This window comes from Triticum urartu, chromosome 4 (assembly GCF_003073215.2).
Source record: "Triticum urartu cultivar G1812 chromosome 4, Tu2.1, whole genome shotgun sequence".
Lineage (NCBI taxonomy): Eukaryota > Viridiplantae > Streptophyta > Magnoliopsida > Poales > Poaceae > Triticum > Triticum urartu.
The window spans coordinates 470,663,564-470,686,797 of NC_053025.1; the positions used below are offsets into that span (position 1 = coordinate 470,663,564).

Here is a 23,234-nt window from a genome sequence, read left to right on the forward strand (position 1 = left end):
CCTCTCGCCTAGTGTTTTGTTCCATTCTTACCGCCCTAGTTTCCGTCATATCGGTGTTATGTTTCCGGATTTTGCGTTCCTTACGCGGTTGGGTTATAATGGGAACCCCTTGATATTTCGCCTTGATTAAAGCTTTTCCAGCAATGCCCAACCTTGGTTTTATCATTTGCCACCTAGCCTTTTCTTTTCCTTGGGATCTGCAGACTCAAGGGTCATCTTATTTTAACCCCCCCCCCCCGGGCCAGTGCTCCTCTGAGTGTTGGTCCCACTGAGCGATGTCCGAGGCTACCAGGGGCAACTCTGGGCTGGCTTACCCGACGTCTGGCTCATCTGAGTGTGCCCTGAGAAAGAGATATGTGCAGCTCCTATCGGGATTTGTCGGCACATTCGGGCGGTGTTGCTGGTCTTGTTTTAACCTGTCAATTGTCTTGTTGTACCGGGTTGCCGAGTCTGATCGGCGTGTCTCGGGTGGAGGTCTATTCCTTCGTTGACCGTGAGAGCTTGTCATGGGCTAAGTTGGGACTCCCCTGCAGGGATTGAACTTTCGAAAGTCGTGCCCGCGGTTATGGGCAGATGGGAATTTGTTAATGTCCGGTTATAGATAACTTAAACCTTAATTAATTAAAATGAATCAACTGTGTGTGTTACCGTGATGGCCTCCTCTCGGCGGAGTCCGGGAAGTGGACACGGTGTTGGAGTAATGCTTGCGCAGGTTGCTCTTCTAGATTCTCGATCGCGCTTTGACTCCTCTTCTCGCTCTCTTTTGCGTATAAGTTAGCCACCACATATGCTAGTCGCTTGCTGCAGCTCCACATATATTTGTCTTATCCATTCCTATAAGTTTAAATAGTCTTGATCGCGAGGGTGCGAGATTGCTGAGTCCCTGTGGCTCACAGATACTATAACTCCAGATGCAGGTCCAGGTGATTCCGCTCCAGGTGACGAGTACAAGCTCAAGTGGGAGTTCGACGAGGACTCTCAGCATTATTATGTTTCCTTTCCCGATAATCAGTAGTGGTGCCTAGTTAGGGTTTGATTCAGGGCCTTGTCGCATGTTGGGTTTTCTTCTATTTTGGCGCCGTAGTCGGGCCATGAGTGTTTGTATGATGGATGTTATTTATGTACTCTGATGTGACGTGGCGAGTGTAAGCCAACTATGTTCTTCCCCTTTTATTATATATTACATGGGTTGTTGTAATGATTGCCTGACTTGCGACATTGCTTTCAATGCGGTTATGTCTCTAAGTCGTGCCTCGACACGTGGGAGCTATAGCCGCATCGAGGGCGTTACAGGACATCTGCCCCACAAGGCATTTGGCAAAGAGGGTGAAAAAGGAAAAACTTTTCCGAAAGGCGAAGACAAACCTCGAAGCGTTTGTAAGCTTACAGAAGAGATTTGGTTTTGGTAGCACTTGCATCCACTGTGCGGCCACGTGGATGCCCGTGCCCGATCACTTGTAGCACACGTATAATCTGATCAGTGGCGACGACGATTCAGTGCTTTCCGCGGAAGCAAGACGATTCCGTGAAAACACGGCAAAAACCCGCGTAAGCCACTGTGATACCTTCGCCGTGTATTTCTTCTGCCACAAAAGCGTCGTCTTCCCACATTTTTGCGAAGTGTACTTCCCTCCCACTCCCAGCATATCGGATCACCATCCTACAAATCTCTCTGAAATTATTTATGGATGCAGAGGAGAGAAGCCGTTGGAGGGCACCATTTCCGTCCACGCAGTTCGATCCGGCCATTACGCTGACAAGACAATCGAACCGATTCGCGACACACCATGATTCGCCAATGAGACCTGACATGGAACCCCTACGACGTTGACGCCAGAAGGAGGAGGAACCATTTGAATCACTCCGTTCATCACCGGTGGCCACATCTGCATGTGTTGCTCGCCGGTTCTGCGGTTGGACTGCGGATTTACATTTCTTCGGGGCTTCAGCAGTCCAGAAGAAGCGGAGACGAACGGTGCGCACAACGACTTGGTACTCATGCGACTCTTGCGTTCTACACTTGCAGCTCCGAAAGAAAGAAACCCTAGAGAAAGAAACTGCAGGAAGAGACACGGTTGCCACCTACCAAAAGTAGACAAGTACTCTAGCAGAAGCGAGCCAGCCAGTGACTCGGTCAGACCCGAGTCGTCTCTCGCGCACTTCACCCACCGCCACCTCGACCGCTGCTGGAGCCTTGGATTCATTCGTTCATTATTAAAAAAAAAGTGAGGAAAATTTATTCACTTTTAATCACCAAGCGTACTCCTCAGCACTCAGCAGATTAGCAACAATTATTGCTGGGCTAGACGACGCACCACCCACCCGTAGACCAGTGAGAACGCTCTCCTCCGGGTCCGGCCCAACGAACGCGCAAACGCTCTTTCCTTTCGTCCGCGGCCAGGTCCAGGTCCAGGTCCAGGCCCTCGGTTTCTGTGCGGGCACGTTTCACCGGCCAATTCTAACAGTTCCCATTTTCCCCGTGCACTCGTCCCTCCCCTCCCCTCCCCTTCCCCCTTTCTCTTTTCGCTCCGGCGAGGGCGACGGCAGATCTGCGCCGGGCCTAGGATGGTGAACGTCAACTGGGAGCTGCAGGGCTGCTGCCAGCACAACCAGGTCGTCTTCATCGCCGCCGTCGGCGTCTCCACCGTCGTCATCCTCGCCGTGAGCCCCCGCCGCCGCTGACCCACCCGCCGCCATCTTTTTTCTTTTCTTTTTTGTTCGAGGGAGCGGCCGGCCGCCGCCGTCGTGTTTGCACGGGGTTGCGCAAGTGGCGGGGAGTTCCTGATTTGGGGTTCCTTGTGTGCAGCTGTGGAGGACGTTCCTGCTCACGCCTTTCAAGCTCATCACCGTCTTCCTCCACGAGACCAGCCACGCCCTCGCCTGCAAGCTCACCTGCGGAGATGTAAGCCCACCATTTTCCCAGTTACCGATCTGTTTTTTTTTCCTTTTTCTAATGCGGCCACTGACGACGCTTTAAGCTGTACGACGCTGTGCACTGCAATCTCAGCAGCCATGGAGTTATTTACCCACCATTTTGGGTTGGTACTGCTACTGCTAGCTAGGTGATTTAGCACTTTGAAGCAAAAGTAGCCAAGTGGGTGGCCAATCCACACCAGTTCGGATGATGGATTCCATAGCACAATGTGATAGCGCCTTTTAACTGTTTGCTTTTTTCTTCCTTTCTTCGTCACATGGAGTAGTTCACATCATGAAAGTATGAATATTCTCATTCTTCCGATAACAGGGGTATCCAAGGCACCTACCCCTTTTTTCCTGCTCCTTTTATGTTTTAACTACAATTTGCAAGTGAGGGATTCTGGTCAAAAGATGCTAATTTTCTGGAGAATGTGTGCTGTCTTGGGCATTTTCTTATGCCACAGTGCTAAAATGGACTGGTCATGCAGATTAGTGACTCGGTGATAGCAGTTGCGTGAATGGATCTTCGCTCACATTGTTGGCGGCTTGGCGCAGCATGTGAAGTACCACATGCATCTGCATTCCGCGGGTGCAGCTAAAGGGACAAGTGCATGAAAATTTCTGTTTAGTGTATTTTGATGTAGGCATTTGCAGAATTGGAAATTCTGATTAGTAGTCATCGGAGTTGTCTCGCCATTACCCGCAATAAAAAGAGGAGTTGTACCGTCATTACCCGCAAGAGAGGAGCTGTATCGCCGTTGATCTATTCTGTCATTTATTGCATAATTTGTTGTGCCCAATATTTGTTTTTGTCTATTCTTTTTCTTCCATGTTCAAAACTTAGCTGAACTAACTGATATTTATTGCTGGAGACCGTTGATTCAGTATGTGGACAACCCTAGAGGTAAGAATAAGATAAGAACAGTGATTACTGATTTTGGAACATTTAGAAGGCGCATTCTGCGTTACTTATCAAGCTCTGTCCTTTAATTTTCAAATTTAGGTCTTCCTTTCAGAAATTTAGCGATGATGGATTCCATACAGAATAATGTGATAGCACCTTTTTGGTTGCATGGTACTACATGGTTATATACCATGAAATTGTGATTTTTTGCATTCTTCTTGCAATCTTCCAAAATGAGAGATTTCATCAAAGACCTACGACTGATAGCCTCCACTAGCACCATTTTCAAGTGAGGAGTTTTGGTGAAAGATTGTATTTTTTTTCTGGAGAATGTATACTCTCTTGGCATTTTCTTGTGCTACAACGCTAAAATGGACTAGTCGTGTAGATTAATGGCTCCTATATAGCAGGCATTAAGTGCGTTGTCGCAGGCAGGGGGCGTTTCTATGTTTACTCTGTGGGGTCAGCTTGTTTGATTGCAAGCTTAGTTCTATTCATATTTGTGCAAAAATTAGGATATTTTGGAGAGATTAGGGCACTTGAACCCACAGCTTTTTGGTGCTGGCACCGCCACTGGTCGCAGGACATGCATCTGTTTCCACAGACGCAACTAGAGAGACAACTGCAGGATTAGGTGTAAAATATGGGTGCATGAAAACATCTGTTTGGTGTATTTTGATATCGGCATGGGTAGAATTGGAAGTTCTAATTAGTGGTCATCGGAGTTGAATCGCCATTGGGTTAGAACAATCCACGGCTTATTTTATGGTTATTATTATTGCTTAATTTGTGACATGGCAATATTTGTTTATCTTTATTATTTCCTCTTTTCCTCGATACTACATACTTTGTTGAACTAACAGTTATTTATTGCCGGAGAGTGTTGGTTTTATTTTTGGACAGCCCCATAGTTAAGACAAGAATGATGATTACTAAATTTTCGTAGAACATTTAAAAGGCATCTTCTGAGTTCCTTGTCTATGTCCTTCAATTCTGAAATGTAGGTGCAAAAATATCTAGTCTCTTTCTATGTTTGGATTGGATTTTTTTTCTTACGTAGCCATGCGGTTTTATGTTTTCGTTCGTTAATGAAACTGACAGGCTGATAATAATATTTCAATCTAATTGGCTTTTGCAGGTTGAGGGCATGCAGGTCCATGCTAATGAGGGTGGTGTTACACAAACTCGCGGTGGCATTTACTGGATAATCTTGCCTGCTGGATGTATAAAGCACTTACTCATCCCCTCCCTCTGCCTTATACAAGTCTTGTCAATAACACAAACAAAAAAGTGAAAGTAGTGGGTTCTTTAGTTCAGTTTACGGTTGCCGAACTGTGTTGTGCTGAACTAATTTTATACTCTACCGCGGGAGAATAGCCACGGAAGCAGGAAAACATTGGTTAGCCAAACGGTAAAATAGATAGAAGCTCATTGGAAAAACTGGGCTTCATTATCCAATGCAATGCCAAACACAGCCTTTGTCACTGAAATACCTATGGTTGTTTCTTTCCCTGATTGAGAGATTGATTTTGGTGAACCTCTTGGACCAATAAATAACTAAACGATCTCTCCGTAAGACTCATGTGCAGTCTTATCAAATTCCCTAGGTTCTTATGACTTATGACTATTTTTTATAATTTATCGTTCTTTTCATGCCTTCAAACAAGAAGCTCAAATACATACTTTGAATTCTCTGTAATGATTTATTGGTCATTTCCCACTTGTTCTTATTTTAGTACTTTGGTTTTTATTTCGTGCTACTGTTTTGTTTCAATTGCAGATCTGGGTTCATCATTTTGGGGAATGGTGTTCATACTTTCATCTACACATCTCCTAGCTACAAGAATTGCGGCTGGTTGCTTCATACTTGCATTAATTATTGTTCTCTTTGTTGCCAAAAATGTAAGTTTGCGAAATTATTGTTACATCTGTTGATTTCCTTCATTTGTTTCTTCCCACTTGCTTTAATCATTAACAATGATGATTTACTAAAGTATTACAATCTATTAATTGAATTATGCAGTGGTTTCTGCGCTGGCTCTGCATTGGTATGCATAACTATGACTCCATCTTCATTTAGAACTTCCTTCTGCAGCCTGCTACTTACAATATAACTTTCCAGGTTTCATCATATTCATTGCTGTTGTCTGGGTTATACAAGAATTTACAACTTTCCATGTTCTGAAGTATGTTATTCTATTCATAGGTGAGTGCTTAGACCCCCTGTGCTTATATTATTTTAGTTTATTTTGCACCCAGGGTTTCTGGGATAAAAATGATTATATTTGTAAATGTGTTCTTATGTTTGTTTGCATGCACAGGTGTTATGAATAGCTTATTTTCAGTTTACGGTAAGGAACAGCAACCTTTTCCTTGTAATTTCATGTTAGAGCAATCAGTGAGTTGCAGACTGTATATATAAGTTAAATGTCGTTGAATTGTGTAGATATCTATGATGACACCATATCCCGAAGAGTGAATTCAAGTGATGCTGAGAAATTTGCTGAAATCTGCCCTTGCCCTTGCAATGGCGTTGGATGGGGTGTTATATGGTATGCTATGCGATTCAGCCTTTTCCATGTTTTCATTTTCGAGAGCATGTTTTCCTTGTTTCCATGATATTGTATGAAGGTGATCCTGACACTAAGAACTTTTGTATTCATTAACAATTGATACTCTTTGTTTCAGGGGATTCATCTCATTTATTTTTCTCTGTGCGTCGATATATCTTGGACTGGTTATATTGTCCTGAGGTAATTTGCAGTTCTCTGTTGCAATATTCCATGTTCTTCTCGTTGAGATGCTCATTGCTAGACATGTTGTAGACATAGATAGAGGATTAGCGTGGAGACATTGCTACATAAAAAATATTAAATCATATTGCTATTCATGTTCTGCAGAGTACTTAGCTTTAGTGCACGAACCAGTTTACCCAAAGCTATTGAGAATTGATACGCCTTTTAGCCTTTATTAGGCAATATGTTGTTTCTCATTCTTCTTTCACATGAATTAAGCTCATACTGACTCTGATGTATCTCTTGATTATTTCTTGATTCAGGGCTTGCACCTCCCATATATTAGCATTTTGACCTGACAGCGCAGGCGGTGCTTGTTGTTTGTTTCCATTGGTCCGGACATTGGCTGCAGCTTGTATTGATCCATGGGGGACAGGTTGTACAAAATCTATACATAGGGCAATGAGTTTATGCCATAATTAAGGTTGATTGAAATTGGATAGGGGCGGTTATTGATGCGATTCTTCCTTGCGTTTATAGCTCATGTAGATGGCATTTGATATGCACAGCTGATATAGTATTATGTTGTTGTTGAGATGGTATTCATGGACCAACTGGAATTTATTCAGCAATGCCTGCAGTCTCATAGATTGTGAAATAGTTTTGATGTGATGATGGCCCCAGCAGGACTTGGGCATGTGCCTGGCACTCTGATCTCTTTGATGGACGGGACTGGCCAGTGTCCATCGCTGTTATGGGTTCATTGCCCGGTCTCGATGTGGTATGTTTTGCCCCTGGCAGTTGGGAAACTGTTGGGAAAAAGACCTCGCCGCACAGCAACAGCAATGCGAGTTGGCTTTTGTTGGGTTGCCTGGCGGGAAAGGTGCTTTGCGCCGCGCCCATCCTCTTCTAGCTATGCATATATATGCTGTTGAATGGTCGCTGTCCAGGATCCGGGCGAAATGATGACTGTGCATATGGGCAGAAAGAGGAGCGCTCGCCGGCGCCGTATCGCCGGCGAGCTCGATTTTCTTCCACTTTAAACGATGAGGATGTAGGGATATTTTGTACTACTCCCTCCTTTCCGGTTTATAGGGCTTATCTCAAAATTTTAGTTTTTCCGTTTTATAAGGCTCAATTTGATTGTTTCCCGTCACATGTTCAGACTTCAAGGTGCATTAAATCATTGCATGCAAGTATTACGAGAAAACTGATCAATGCATGCACTTTATGCATTCATGCACTGCAATTAATGCATTCGTAAACATATCTTTTAAGGAAAATAAGAGCATTAATTGGGTACTTTTGCAAACTACAAAAAATATTTCATCATTCATCATCTACCTTGGTTGGTGAGATTTTTGAATTGAGTCTTATAAACCGGAAAGGAGGGAGTAGTACGGTTGAGCATTAGGCTGTGCCATCTACTACCCCACCCAGGTTTTACTTTAGCCTAGTGTGTGTATGGACTGTGGAGTACTTGAGTCCCCTACAACTGCAGGTTGGTGGGGCAGTTGGTGGGCGGCCGAGACGTGGCCCGTGGAGAAGGCGAGCGACCTGTTAACGAGGGAGCTGCAGCAAAGTCTCGATCGATTGCAAATTTTGTCTTGCCCCGTATGTGCATATGATGTGCTACGGCCACGCGGCCAGTACGCCTCCCCGAGTCGTCACTAGTCAGCGTGCGTACCTGCCCGACCCTGACTCCTTGTCCATCTGCCTCGTCCTTGCGTTGCTGTTCTCTCCTCTTCACGCCGTCACTCATCGCCTTGCGTCCGGAACTGCATGCGCCTGGACCCGCAGCGTGTACGTAGCGGGCCGTTCCGTCACCTGCTCCGTCCCCCCTTCAATTCAATGCCGCGGCTGCGGCAGTAGACGTGGTGACTGACTGACCTGGCCGGTGAGATGAAATGAATGAGCGGTCACCCGTCATCTCCGGCGCACGTACGTCCGACACTCCATGGCCCCTGCTACTAATTTCTTCCTTCTTTCGGCAAAAACGATAACTCTCTCGTCCTTCCTGGTGGTCACTCCATCGTACTTGACCTCTCATCACCCACGCTCATCTGCTCCAGCATGTACACCCTGACCACCGAGAGTAGGCTTTAGGGCCAGTTTTTTTGGGCGATTCTACCAGAATCGTCCCCCTTCCCAGCTTCTTCCAGAATCATCACTCTATATGTTTTTTACAATCCTAGCTGATTAGACCTTAACTAGATAGGATTGTAAAAAAAATATAAAGCGGCGATTCTGGGAGAAGCTGGAGAGGGGGGCGATTCTGGGAGAATCGCTGAAAAGAACTAGCCCTTAATTTGCTTTCCCAGCAAAAAATGCTGCTACTACTACTGTTGGAGTATTAAAACTTGGTGAACCTCCCCACGATTTGAGCTAGACAAGTCACGAGTTGAACCCGCGCGCGTGCGTACGCACGACATGGGCATCCATCCCACGTAGGCACAGACCGTTGATGCGTTGCCCCCGGATGGAGATCGCCGCCATCGCCATGGCAACGACACCACGCACGCGGCCTTGCCAGTATACAATGGCGCGCGTCCGCGTCGTGTCCCTTCCCCGCTTCCCCGTTTCGTCTCGTCTCGTGCGCAAGGCAAGATGAGGCCATCCCTTCAGACAGACTTACCTAACCCCTTGATTAGCGACAAGAGGAGACAGACACTGGGTTCACCTAACACTAACACTGCCAGGCGCATTCTTTTCTCAGATGAATGGCGTTGCCGTCGTCTTATGGGGCGTGTCGATGCTGCATGGCTAAATATCGGCATGGCTCGCCATGTCCGGCAAGCAATGCTACTGTAGTGATTTGGTGATGCTCTAGAGCTCCCACGGCGCACAGGACCAATCACGCGGCAAACGTCGTGCGCGGCAAAAGCTGGGATCCGCGACTCCGCTCGTGCCCTCGGCGGCGGCACGACAAGCGACGCGGAGCACGAGCCGGCAAGTAATGTTTGGAGGAGAATCTCGTTGACTCTCAAGGCGCATGTCCCCTGGCCAGGCCTTGTGCTGCCTGCCATCGACACTGCCCACACCTATACTAGTGTTAATTTACTTCCCGGGCCGTGGCGTGCGCATCGTGTTAGTACTTGTACGTCATTCTTTCCTGCATTTCCAGTACCGCTAGCAGTGCAAAGCTTTGCTGCGTTACGGCCACTACCATAATTTTATGGTACGTGTGCAGTATACGCGCCTCAAAAGGGGATTCTTCGTCGCCAAAACCAGAGAATGTCCATAAGACCATGTATTGCTCGTGGCGTATGGTTATGAATCGAGGAAACTACTGTGTCGATAAAGCTCAAGACAGCCTTGTTGGCATTGTACATGAATATTTCTCCCCCGCAAAAAAGGAATTTTAGGCACATCAAATAGATCTTAATTTATTACAGATGATCGCTGCTCCATATGTATATCCACTTATCCATACAAATTACAATCTAAGAACCAAAAAATCCCGGACACATGACAATGAAAATATAAACAACTTCTTGGAAATGTTGTGTAGGGTCTGTTTGGTTGGACACTAGTGTGGCCAAGCCAAAGTGTCGCTAGCCACACAAGTATGGCAAGCCACAAAAGTGTGGCCGAGAAATTGGACGCCAAACTTTAGTAAAAGTTGGCAAAAAAAATTGTCTCTATGACAAGTAGGCCATAGAGACAATAAAGTGTGGCAAACCAAAGTGTGACAAAAATCAAATACATGCCAACTAAACTGTGGCTGCCAAATTTTGGCTTGGCAAACTGTGGCTGGAAACCAAACAATCCCGTAGTACCTGCATTTCCCCCGCTTATGTCCAAAAACACATTTGAGGACGTACGGCACGCCCAATCATCTAATTCCTCCATCTCAAAATGAGTTATAAACACAAGAATTTAACCAACAATTATTCTATTTATGTGTTTTCCCAATCATATTAAAAGAACACACCGACCAAATGTTTTTTGATAATTAGTTGGACTATTGCTCTTTATGTATACATTGTCAAATTACATTTTTTTAGCCAAATATGCAACTGAAGTTGATTTCACTAATTGTTGGACTGTTACTGCCCATCCTTCCTAAACATATGAAATCTAACAAACATTACATTTGTATATGCAACAAGTCGTGTGGCGGCTGGGGCGGCGACCTCAGGCCGTGCGGCGGAGCACCATAGCCGGCGGAGCGGTGGCCCTGAATGGACGGCGGCGGCAGCAGTTATTGAATGGAGACATGTCTCGGTCATGTCTACATAGTTCTCGAACCCGTAGGGTCCGCACGCTTAAAGTTCTGTGATGATCGGTATTATGAGTGCCGGTTTCAAAATCGGCGGATCTCAGGGTAGGGGGTCCTGAACTGTGCGTCTAGGATTGATGATAACAGGAGACTGGGGACACGATGTTTACCCAGGTTCGGGCCCTCTCTATGGAGGTAATACCCTACTTCCTACTTGATTGATCTTGATGAATATGAGTATTACAAGAGTTGATCTACCACGAGATCGTAATGGCTAAACCCTAGAAGTCTAGCCTATGAATATGGTAATGAGTATATGTCGTGTCCTTTCCGGACAATCCTCTTCGGTTTATATAGACATCGAGGGGATCTAGGGTTTACATGGAGTCGGTTACATAAGAAGGAATCTTCGGTCGCCAAACTTGCCTTCCATGCCAAGTAGAGTCCAATCCGGACACGGTGTAGTCTTCGGCCTTCATGTCTTCACAGCCCATCAGTCCGGCCCATGGATAACAGGCCGGACACCCGAGGACCCCTTAGTCCAGGACTCCCTCAGTAGCCTCTGAACCTGGCTTTCAATGACGAGGAGTCCGTCATGCAGATTGTCTTCAGAATTGCAAGGCGGGTTCCCCTTTCTCCGAACTCCAAGATAGTCTTCGGATGCAATGATAGTATCCTGACATGTTACGCACACCATACACAACCGTAGAGAGAATATAATATTTGTACGAATCTAATCTGTTGACAGCTTTTTTCCAACACAACATCACGTCTGTCCGGTTATAATTTCGAACCGTTTTTCTTCTGCCATTCCACGCTTCGAGACGCGGTTCCTATCGACACGTCTTGTCGAAACAGAGATCGTGCCCCTTATTGCGGGATTCTCATCAATGCGGGCATGGGTAACTCAACCGTGCCGTTTATACAGCCCTAGGGAATAGGCGAATCCTAAGGCGAGTGAGGAGGCGTTTAATATTTGTTGCCTTTATAAGGGGAATATGATTCCCTCTTCCTCTCATCACGCTTTCTCTCCGTCTCCGCCTTTCCGATCTCAAGCTCCAACGCCCAAGTTCTCATCTCCTTTCCACTTGAGCAACCATGTCCGGATCTGGTGGTCAGGGAAAGTGGATGGTCTCCTCTGTCAAGGAGGAGGACATTACTAAGCTCCGGGCGGCCGGATATTTGGCGAAGGAGATTGCCCATCGTCTGCTAGCCGAGGGACAAGTCGTCCCCACGCCGGAGCCCACAGAGAGGGTAGTATTCATCCCTCATTTTTTTCTGCGGGCTAGGGTTTCCGCTCCACCCTTTCGTCCGTGGGTTGATGTACTATTATGGGATAGATTTCCATGATCTGTCCCCGAATTCCTTCCTCAACATCTCGGCGTTTATCGTCGTGTGCGAGGCCTTCCTCCGCATCCATCCCCACTTCGGGCTGTGGCTCAAAGTCTTCAATGTGAAGCCGAAGGTGGTGGATGGCCAGCACGCGTAGTGCGGAGGGGCCATGCTGAGCAAGCTATCCAATGTCTCCTGGCCCAAAGGCACCTTTGTGGAGACAGTAAAGGAATGGCAGAAGCGGTGGTTCTACATCACAGAACCTCGTGGCACCACCTGGTCCGCAGCTGCCGAATTCCGCTCCAGTGCTCCCATGCGACTCACCTCCTGGGTCGAGAAGAGTTCGGACTGGTGTTAACCTGACGAGCTGATAGCGCTGCAGACGCGTGTTGAAAGCATGGTGACCAAGGACGTTAAGCTCGTTGACATTATCCAGGTGATGCTGGTCCGCCGGATTCTTCCGTGCCAACGCCGAAGCCGCCCTTTATGGGAGTTCAATTCGAAGAAGCACCAGACCCTGAAAAGTCTCTTCGATACTTCTCATGAAGGGGCCTGGAAGTTGCTCTTTAAGGGCAACGAGAAGCCACCAGCCACAGACTCAGACCGTGGTCACAATTGTAACCGCTCCGCCAGCGAGGTATGTTACTTTTGACGTATTCCCAACTTAAATGTTTCGAGGATGATGTCTGAGATCTTAGTATTGCTCCCTCAGGACTGGGTGGAGAGGGCGAAGCGGATCCAGTGTCCGGCTCCGTTGCCCGAAGAACCAGTCATCCCGTGCCTGGCAAAGATGCTGGTGTCGGCGCCATATACGGCGCCGGAGAAGAAGGCCAAGGGGGCCAAGAGTGGCCCTCGTCGCAAGGGCACTTCGGACGCGACGTCCGAAGACGACGAGGCCCATTCCTCTGTCCCTGAGGACAATGACGAGGAAGAAGAGGAGGAGGAGGAAAACAACCCTCCTCCTGAGGAGAAGAAGAAGAAGAGGGCGGCCTCGGCACATCTGGAGGCGAAAGCGCCCAAAAAGGGGAAGGGCGCCCCAGCGGTCAACACCGTGTGGGACATCGACAGTAGTCCGGAACGTCGCCCCCGTGCTAGGCCTCAGGCCGCATTGTAAGTGACATGGCTTATTTATGCGCACATGCAGTCCTTTCTTTTTATTATTCTAACATGGTTAATCCACACTATTGCAGTCCGGCCCGTGACCTTATCCAGCGATCCTCATCTGGAGGTTCGTTGGCTTCGTCGGAGATGGCGAGCATGTTGCCACCGCCTGCTTACTCCCCCGGGGCCAGGGACGACACCAAAGTGTTATCCTGGAGGACCGCTCCGAAGGAAGGAGCCCAGGACATTGTCCGGGAGGCGCCACAAGGCGGGACCTCCACTGCCGGACACATAGGGGAGCCAATCCCCATGAAGACTGGCAAAGAGGGCCGTATCCAGTTCGGCCCTCAGCCGAATACGATTCCGGAGACCCATATGGCTCCGGAGTCGGGCGAGCAGCCCCCTTTGAATAAGGGGGTGTGTTGCCTCCACCGGTGGCTCCTGTCCATCCAGGAGCGCCAGATGACCTGATGGGGGCGCTACGAGGCGCCTCCGTCGTGGACGAGCACCGTATCCTTATGGGTGCGGTGATCGAGAAGGTTCAGTCCGCCAAGAGCAGACTGAATGAAGCCTGCAGCAGCCTGTTAACAGGTTTCGAGGTAAGAAAGAGAAAAACCCCGTATAGTCTCCGGTGTTCGACAAGGAGAACCGGACAGGGGATCAATCCTTAATTATAAGAGGTTGACTGAATATGTATCGATAAGCAGGCGTCCCTGTTGGCCGCGACCTCGCATGCTGCCGAGGTCTCCGAGCTGAAGCGGATGCTGGAGCGGACCGAGAACGAGCTCGGCGAGGTTAAGCTTCGGCTCCAGGAGAAGCAAGGTGAGGAACGACTTGCTATATGTTCGGGAAAGGATAAGCGCTGTATATTGACAGCGGTATTGTGATATGTGCAGAAGCCGCGACCGAGGTCGAGGCCCTGAGGAAGGCCCTGGGTGAGGCCGAGGAGCAGGTTGTCTAGCAGCAAGCCGCCCGTAAGAAGCTAAAGGCCCGGGTCAAAGAAGTCCACTAGGAGCTCCAGGATGCGGTGAAAAAATGCGAGGCCTTGGAGCATAATGCGTCGGTTCGAGGGACCGAACTCTCCAAGGCTCGTCAGAGCGTGGAGACCGCACGGAATGAGGCCGAAGCTGCCCTCCAGGAGATTCAGGAGGCCAAGAAGATCACAGCGGGTAAGGCATTTAAGATGCAAAGCAAGTATGCGGAGAAGCAATACCTTTTACTAACCAGGGTTCGAAGTTCCCCAGGGGCTTTTACAGATTTGCCACGCAGTGTATCAAACGCCATGGAGTTCTATCGAGCCGAATGAGGGGGTTCTTCGGAGAGGCTCTTCTGGTCACAGTATGCGGCACCAGAGCATCATGTGTCCTTCATCGATCAGCTGAAACAGCTGGTGGAGCTGCATAGGGTGGGCGAACTAGCCATTAAGGATTTGATAATCCAGCTGTGGCCAGCCGAAGCTATGCCTAGCAGCTACTTCGGACTCGTGAGGCGGATGGTGAACGCCTATCCTCGGCTGGACGTTATCAAGCGCTTCGTCTGCATTGAAGGTGCCCGTATGGCCTTCGCTCGCTGCAAGATGTGGTGGGCGAAGATGAACGTTGTTGAAGTTGCCAGCAGGCCGCCGGAGGGCAAGGAGCACCGCACACCCGAGCGATATTTCGAGGATGTCGTAGAAGGGTCTCGACTTGTAGCGGCGTAATGTTCGCAGGACATTGTATTTGAATGAATGTATTCATGTTGCCTTTGTCTTGTATTATGGGAACAAAGCCAGTTTTTTAAAGTAATTATGCTTTGAATTGTTTCCTCATGTACGTCCGTGTTGTGTGTAATTTGAGGGTTGGCCAGTCGTCGGCTTCTGCCCTCACGTATATAGTACAGAGGTGTTCGGGATGGAATCTAAACAATGTTGATCCAATTACATGGTCCTTGAAGGAGTTGTTTAGCACAACGAACAAGGCAATCAGACTTTATGGCTTTAACGCCCTCACTTAGCCATAGGAGTTTTATAATAAAGCATGGGCGCAGCCCCTGGTTTAAGCCAGAGTACTGTCAGCATCTGATCGGGAAGTGCCGATCTCTCGCATAACGCGGAAAAAATCTCCAACAATTTGTAACCCTCGAGTAGCTGACCGGCTCTCGCCACATCATGACAGTCAGTTTTCGGCTTTCTCTACTGAGGTGCTCGTCTGGTCAAAGCCAGGGCACAATCGCAGTAGTTCTCCCTTTACTACCCTAGCCGATGGAGCGGAACGTAGGGTGGTAAGCATAGGAGCCGGGCAACCCAACTATTGACCAAAGATATGATTCGGAGCCAATGCATATAATGCTAAATTTGGGGTGCCGAACTTATATATAAGAAGTGTTCGGACTGTGCTGCTGTATTGTGGGGCCACAGGTAGCCCCTGGCGAATATGAAACGTGAAAGGGTGTCGATGCAGCAAATAGGCAGATCGAAATAAAACGAAGTAAGAAGCGAAAACCACAGAAGCTGGGTCATGAACCATTTTTATTATAACTGGATGGATATGTCAAGGCATATCTTGTACAGATGGTGCGAGAAGTATCCGGCCATTTAACATGCCGGAATCAATAGGGCGCAGCGTGCGGGGCCTGAGAAATAAGTATGAACACCGTCAAGAAGAACATATAAAGGTTACCCTACACACCTGTGCTGCTTGCCTCTGTTGTTTGAAAGGACTTGACATCAGGCCGGCAGAAAAGGGTACCTGAAATAAGAAAAAGAAGTAAAGGTATGTGTGTCCAGGATTGGTCTGGTTGAACTATAGACCTGGGTTATCTCGTGCCTCCGTCGATGTCCATGGAATTTTGAGTGCGTAATTGTGTACGCGTGGTACGAATGCCACTACCTCATTGGGGCTGGGACGGAGGCCGAATTGCTAGTCGAGCTCTTGATGAGCCACGCTGTCCTGTTGTAGTGTAGTCCGGACCCTCTTGATGGTGTCCAGGGGCTTGATAGTTGGATTATAATGCTGCTTGAGAAGGCCGCTCTGTACTTCTGCTGCTAGGGCGGCGGTTTGCTCCTCTGTTCGGAGGGAGCGTTCCGTATTACCATTGACTGTTATGACGCCGCGTGGACCGGGCATCTTGAGCTTGAGATAAGCATAGTGTGGCACTGCGTTAAATCTAGCAAACGCGGTTTGTCCGAGTAGTGCGTGGTAGCCGCTGTGGAAGGGGACGATATCAAAGATTAACTCTTCGCTTCGGGAATTGTTCGAAGAACCGAAAACCACCTCCAGCGTGATTGAGCCCGTACAACGGGCCTCTACACCTGGTATGACTCCTTTAAAGGTAGTCTTTGTTGGTTTGATTCGTGAGGGATTAATGCCCATCTTCTGTACTGTATCCTGGTATAGCAGGTTGAGGCTGCTTCCACCATCCATCAGGACTCGTGTTAGGTGGAAACCATCGATGATTGGGTCAAGGACCAGTGCGGCCGAACCGCCATGGCAGATACTAGTCGGATGATCTCGTCGATCGAAGGTGATCGCAAATGACGACCACGGATTGAACTTTGGGGCGACTGGCTCTACCGCGTAGACGTCCCTGAGTGCTCGTTTGCGCTCCTTTCTGGGGATGTGCGTGGCTTATATCATGTTCACCGTTTTGACTTGGGGGGGGGGATTTCTTCTGTCCCTCAGTGTTTGGCTGTCGGGGCTCTTCATCCTCGTCCTCACTTTGTGATCCATTTTCTTTGTTTTCGGCATTCAACTTGCCAGCCTGCTTGAAGACTGAAAGCACAAGTGCTCCCTAGGTGGTTTTGGTAATTAATGACAACATATCTCTTGTTGGACTAACACTTCTACCTAGTATGTTTCAGATAAAGTTCAACAATGAAGTGGCATGGACTAGAGGATGTGGAACCCTTCAAAATGCTAAGGACAAAGGTTTGGCCCAAGCTCCAAGCTCAAGACTCTACACTTTATATCTTAGTGATCCAAGATCACATTGAGTCTATAGGAAAGCCGATACTATTAAGAAGGGATGAGGTGTTGCTTAATGGCTTGGTTGCTCAAAGTGCTTAGTGATATGCTCCAAAGCCCTCAACCACTTTCTCACTTCCAAATATGTCCTAAACCAAAAGTCAAACTCGGCCCCACCGATTCTTTCTATCCGGAGCCACCGAGTTCAGTTGGCATAGCCACTGCCAGAAACCCTAATCAGTTCGATCTCACCGATGGGATCTCGGTCTCACCGAGATGGGCTTGCAAACTCTCTATTACCTGTTGCAATATTTTCGGTCCCACCGAGCTATGCAATCGGCCCCATCGAGTTTGCTTGGCCAACTCTCTGTTTCGCTTATTACCCAAATCGGTCCCACTGAGTTTGAGTAATCGGTCAACCCGAGTTTTGGATTTACCCTAACCCTAGCACATCGGTCCCACCGAGTTGATCTAGTCGGTCCCACCGAAAACCCTAACGGTCACTAGGTTTGCTAAATCGGTCTGACCGAGTTTTTCACTTCGGTCTCACCGAGATTGGTAAATTGTGTGTAACGGTTAGATTTTGTGTGGAGGCTATATATACCCCTCCACCCACTCTTCATTCATGGAGAGAGCCATCAGAACATACCTACACTTTCAATACACATTTTCTGAGAGAGAACCACCTACTCATGTGTTGAGGCCAAGATATTCCATTCCTACCATATGAATCTTGATCTCTAGCCTTTCCCAAGTTGCTTTCCACTCAAACCTTCTTTCCACCAAATCCATATCATGTGAGAGAGAGTTGAGTGTTGGGGAGACTATCATTTGAAGCACAAGAGCAAGGAGTTCATCATCAACACACCATTTGTTACTTATTGGAGAGTGGTGTCTCCTAGATTGGCTAGGTGTCACTTGGGAGCCTCCGACAAAGATTGTGGAGTTGAACCAAGGAGTTTGTAAGGGCAAGGAGATCGCCTACTTCGTGAAGATCTACCGCTAGTGAGGCAAGTCCTTCGTGGGCGATGGCCATGATGGAATAGACAAGGTTGCTTCTTCGTGGAGCCTTCGTGGGTGGAGCCCTCCGTGGACTCGCGCAACCGTTACCCTCCGTGGGTTGAAGTCTCCATCAACGTGGATGTACGATAGCACCACCTATCGGAACCACGAGAAAAACATCCGTGTCTCCAATTGCGTTTGAATTCTCCAAACACTTCCCTTTACATTCTTGCAAGTTGCATGCTTTACTTTCCGCTGCTCATATACTCTCCGCATGCTTGCTTGATATGTATTGTGTTTGTTAAACTAGTGCCTAAACTCCACTTCAACTTAAAGAAATTAAAATTTGCAACTTTTGGCACTTAGTGTCTAATCACCCCCCTAGACACCTCTTCTCGATCCTTTCAATTGGTATCAGAGCATTGATTTCCATTGCCTTGGTTTAAACATCATTGGAGGAAGATGGATGAGTCTACTTTGGGGAGTCTTAGGCGTAGAGTGCCTATTCTTGGTGGAGAATACTTTCATGAGTGGAAAAATGAAATGCTTGAGATTTTCAATGAATATCACTTGAACAAGTATATTGCTAGCCCTTGTGCACCTCATGTTGATCCCATGCATCCTCCCCTTGATGAGTCAATTGACATGATTCACAATCTTTGAACTGTTAATCTTATCACTAGAGGCTTGCCTAGAAACTTGATTAGATGTCTGCCTACTCTTAAGTGTGCCTACACCATATGGAAATTTCTTAAGGAACTCTTTCCAAATTATTCCTTGAAAGATCTAGATGAAATTCTCCATAAGTCTATTGCTTTGATTAAGATGAGTTCCAATGATCCCAAATTTGGTGACTGCTATTTGAGCTTACTAATCCTACGAGTGCCAAAGGAGATGTTGGAATCATTAGCAATATCATTTCTAGAGCTATTAGAATTCATAAAGATAACTATAGAAATGATCATTTATCTAATGAACTGCCCTCTCTAGGAATTGATCAATCACAAGATGATGTTGAACATGAATACTTGGATGAGGATGATGATGATAGTGACTATGATCTCGATGATGCGATGAGATACTTTGGTCTTATGGCAAATCTTCGCGGCTACATGGCTGGAGGAAAGGAATGGGTCCTTGATAGTGGATGTACTGATCATATGACCGGAGATAAAGACATGTTCCGTGAGCTTGCTGAAAATGACGGCCCTCGAAAGTATGTCACTTTTGGTGATAATTCAAAGGGTAAGGTGGTTGGCCTTGGTAAGGTGGCCATCTCACATGATAGCTCCATACAAAATGTCATGCTCGTTGAATCTCTTGGCTACAACTTACTTTCAGTATCTAGACTTGCTGATTTCGGTTTCAATGTCCTATTTACCGAAGTAGGCTGCCAAGTGTTTCGTAGAGATAATCATAAAATGGTCTTTACCGGTATACGTAGAGGAGATCTTTAAATTGTTGATTTCACTAAAAAGGCTCAACCTAAAACTTGCCTAATTGCTAAATCTTCTAAAGGCTGGTTGTGGCATAGAAGGCTAGGCCATGTGGGCATGCGAAACCTTGACAAACTCATTAAAGGAAATCATATCCTTGGCGTTAACGATGTCATATTTGACAAGGATAGACTTTGTAGTGCTTGTCAAGTAGGGAAACAAGTTGGAGGAATTCATCGCGCTAAGAACATCATGACCACAAGGAGACCACTCGAGCTACTTCACATGGATCTTTTTGGTCCAAATGCCTACAAGAGTCTCGGTGGTAACTCATTTGGTTTGGTCATAGTTGATGATTTTTCAAGATTTACGTGGGTGTTCTTTCTTGATGACAAATCGCAGGTCCAAAAGATCTTCAAAAACTTTGCTAGGAAGGCCCAAAATCAATTTGACGTGAAGATCAAGAAGGTTTGGAGCGACAACGGAACGGAGTTCAAGAACGCAAATGTGGACACCTTTCTTGACGAAGAAGAGATCGCACATGAGTTCTCGGCTACGTACACACCTCAACAAAATTGAGTTGTTGAGAGGAAGAACCGGACTCTTATCGAGATGGCAAGAACGATGCTTGATGAGTACAAGATGCCAAAACACTTTTGGGCGGAAGCGGTAGAGACAGCTTGTCATGCAACAAATCGCTTGTATCTTCACAAGCTACTCGGCAAGACGGCATACGAGCTCCTCACCGGTAACAAACCCCAAGTTGGATACTTTTGAGTATTCGGCTCAAAGTGCTACATTCTTGATAAGCATCGTCGTCCTAAATTTGCTCCTAAGTCTCATGGAGGTTTCCTCCTTGGTTATGGCTCAGACTCTCACACATACCGTGTCTACAACAATTTCACCCGAAAGGTTGAAGAAATGGTAGATGTGAAGTTTGATGAATCTAACGGCTCGCAAGTAGAGCAATTGCCAATTGATGTAGGAGACAAAGATCCCTCAGAAGCAATCCAAGACTTGTCTATCGGCAAGATTCGTCCAATGGAGGTGAAGGAGAGTACCTCGTCCGTCCAAGTGGAAGCTTCTACCTCACGACAAGGTGAACCAAGAGTTGATACGGAAGCATCCACGAGTGGGACACACCAAGAAGAAGAAAACGAGGAAGTGCACCAAGACGAACGTCAACAACCTCCTTCTCCACCACGACAAGGGAACGACAACGCCAACAATGAAGAAGGCCAAGAAGAAGAACAAGATGAAGAAGATGTTCAACAAAGACCCAAGCAAAAGCTTTCACGAGTTCGAGCAAGAATTGCTAAAGATCATCCCGTGGAGCAAATCTACAATGATATCCAAACCGGGAGAGTCACTCGCTCAAAAACTCGTTTAGCTAACTTTTGTGAACACTATTCATTCATCTCTCGTATTGAACCTATGAAGGTTGAAGAAGCATTGGAAGATCCGGATTGGATAAATGCTATGCATGAAGAGCTACACAACTTTGAGAGAAATCAAGTGTGGACATTGGTTGAAAAGCCCGACAACAACCACAACATCATCGGTACCAAATGGGTGTTTCGCAACAAGCAAGATGAAGATGGACAAGTGGTTCGCAACAAAGCACGTCTCATTGCCCAAGGCTACACACAAGTCGAAGGTATGGACTATGGTGAGACATATGCTCCCGTTGCTAGACTTGAGTCCATTCGCATCTTACTTGCCTATGCTAATCACCATAATATCACCTTGTACCAAATGGACATTAAAAGTGCTTTTCTAAATGGTGAAATTGAAGAGGAAGTTTATGTTAAGCAACCTCCCGGCTTTGTCAACCCTAAGAAACCTAATCATGTTTACAAACTTCACAAAGCCCTTTATGGTCTTAAACAAGCTCCTAGGGCATGGTATAAATGCTTGACCAAGTTCCTTATTGAAAAAGAGTTTGAAATTGGAAAAATATATTCTACTCTTTTTACTAAAAGGGTTAATGGAGAACTATTTGTATGCCAAATTTATGTTGATGATATTATATTTGGATCGACTAACCCTCATTTTAGTGAAAGGTTTGGGAAGCTAATGTCGGAGAAGTTTGAGATGTCTATGATGAGTGAACTCAAATTATTTCTTGGTTTGCAAATCAAGCAAACTAAGGAAGGCACCTTTGTCTCTCAAATGAAGTACACCAAGGACTTATTCAAGAAGTTCAATATGCAAGAATGCAAAGGTATGACTACACCCATGCCTACTAGTGGACATCTTGATTTTACCAAAGATGGTGAACCGGTTGATCAAAAGGTTTATCGCTCTATGATTGGTTCATTGTTATATCTATGTGCTTCGCATCCCGATATCATGCTAAGTGTGTGCATGTGTGCACGATATCAAGCTGCTCCTAAGGAATGTCATCTTAAGACTGTGAAAAGGATAGTGAGATACTTAATACATACACCAAATTTTGGCATTTGGTATCCAAAGAGAGCTTCCTTTGATCTTGTTGGCTACTCCGACTCGGACTATGCCGGTGACAAGGTTGATAGAAAGTCCACTTCGGGTACTTTTCAATTCCTTGGTAGATCTCTTGTGTCTTGATCCTCCAAGAAACAAAACTCGGTATCCTTATACACCGCTCAAGCGGAATACATTGCCGTTGGTTCATGTTGTGCTCAATTACTCTGGATGACCCAAACTCTTAAAGATTATGGGATATATGTGAAATATGTTCCATTACTTTGTGACAATGAAAGTGCTATCAAGATTGCTCACAATCCCGTGCAACACTCTCGAACTAAGCATATTGAAGTTCGTCATCATTTCATTCGAGATCACGTTGCTAAGGGTGACATAAACCTTAAGCATGTTCGCACCGATAAGCAATTAGCGGATATATTCACCAAACCACTTGATGAGAAAGTGTTTTGCAGGTTAATAGGTGAATTGAACATCATTGACGCTTCAAACTTGGAGTAGGAACTCCATTGGATACATGCAAGACTTGAGCTTATGACTAATCCTTGATATTTCTCTTATGATGATAATCTTATGTCTTGGATATATTTGCATCTTGCATGTTATCTAACCCTTGTAGGTACTTGGATGAATCTAATTCTATGAGATTGCAATTCACTCACATCTTGAGCAATCTCTACATCATCAAGTCTCTACACAATGATGATTGATGACAAGGAAGCACGAAACCTTTCAAACATATCCTTTAACAAATTCTATGTTGAGTTTCATGATTGTCATGTTGGATACACAAGTGCTCTTCCTTGAGAAAACTAACCCATGTAGGTAGATGAACTCAAAATCCAAAGGGTGCTCCCAACTCTTGATGGGCTACATCAACCTTGAGCAACCCACACAAGTTCAACTACATGATCAAGATCAACACCACCACCCAAGGTATGTTATTCCATCTTAGAGTAGCTTTACTCCAAGTCATGAGTCTAAGCAACTCGACAAGATGTGAATACATCAAGATACTTAAACGAAAAATGGTAACCTCATTTTGAGCTTAAACGATGAGTACGACCTATGATCAAGTGATCTCACTTGACTCCTAAGTCAATGTACTCTAACATAGGTGACTTTGTCATCGCCCAACACTAGATGAAGTTCTCTTGTGTTCTTTTCTGTGTTCTTGCA

At 46.4% G+C, this 23,234-nt stretch overlaps 1 protein-coding gene across 1 annotated transcript; it reads left to right on the forward strand.

The window, feature by feature from the left end:
* Positions 1 to 2,403: 2,403 nt before the first annotated feature.
* On the forward strand, positions 2,404 to 7,201 carry LOC125552106. Its single transcript, XM_048715584.1, has 10 exons — positions 2,404 to 2,661; positions 2,807 to 2,902; positions 4,959 to 5,043; positions 5,601 to 5,722; positions 5,844 to 5,868; positions 5,943 to 6,026; positions 6,142 to 6,171; positions 6,267 to 6,372; positions 6,509 to 6,573; positions 6,879 to 7,201. Exons 1-9 carry the CDS (start codon positions 2,566 to 2,568, stop codon positions 6,570 to 6,572), a joined length of 708 nt encoding a protein of 235 aa, XP_048571541.1. The 5' UTR covers positions 2,404 to 2,565; the 3' UTR covers position 6,573; positions 6,879 to 7,201.
* Positions 7,202 to 23,234: the final 16,033 nt, after the last annotated feature.

What these genes read in the sequence shown, in the direction of transcription:
- LOC125552106 (XM_048715584.1), top strand. Translation starts at nt 2,566, where the DNA reads ATGGTGAACGTCAACTGGGAGCTGCAGGGCTGCTGCCAGCACAACCAG. An exon ending in GCAAGCTCACCTGCGGAGAT is followed by an intron (nt 2,903 to 4,958) that starts GTAAGCCCACCA and finishes TGGCTTTTGCAG; the next exon opens with GTTGAGGGCATGCAGGTCCA. An exon ending in TTCTCTTTGTTGCCAAAAAT is followed by an intron (nt 5,723 to 5,843) that starts GTAAGTTTGCGA and finishes TGAATTATGCAG; the next exon opens with TGGTTTCTGCGCTGGCTCTG.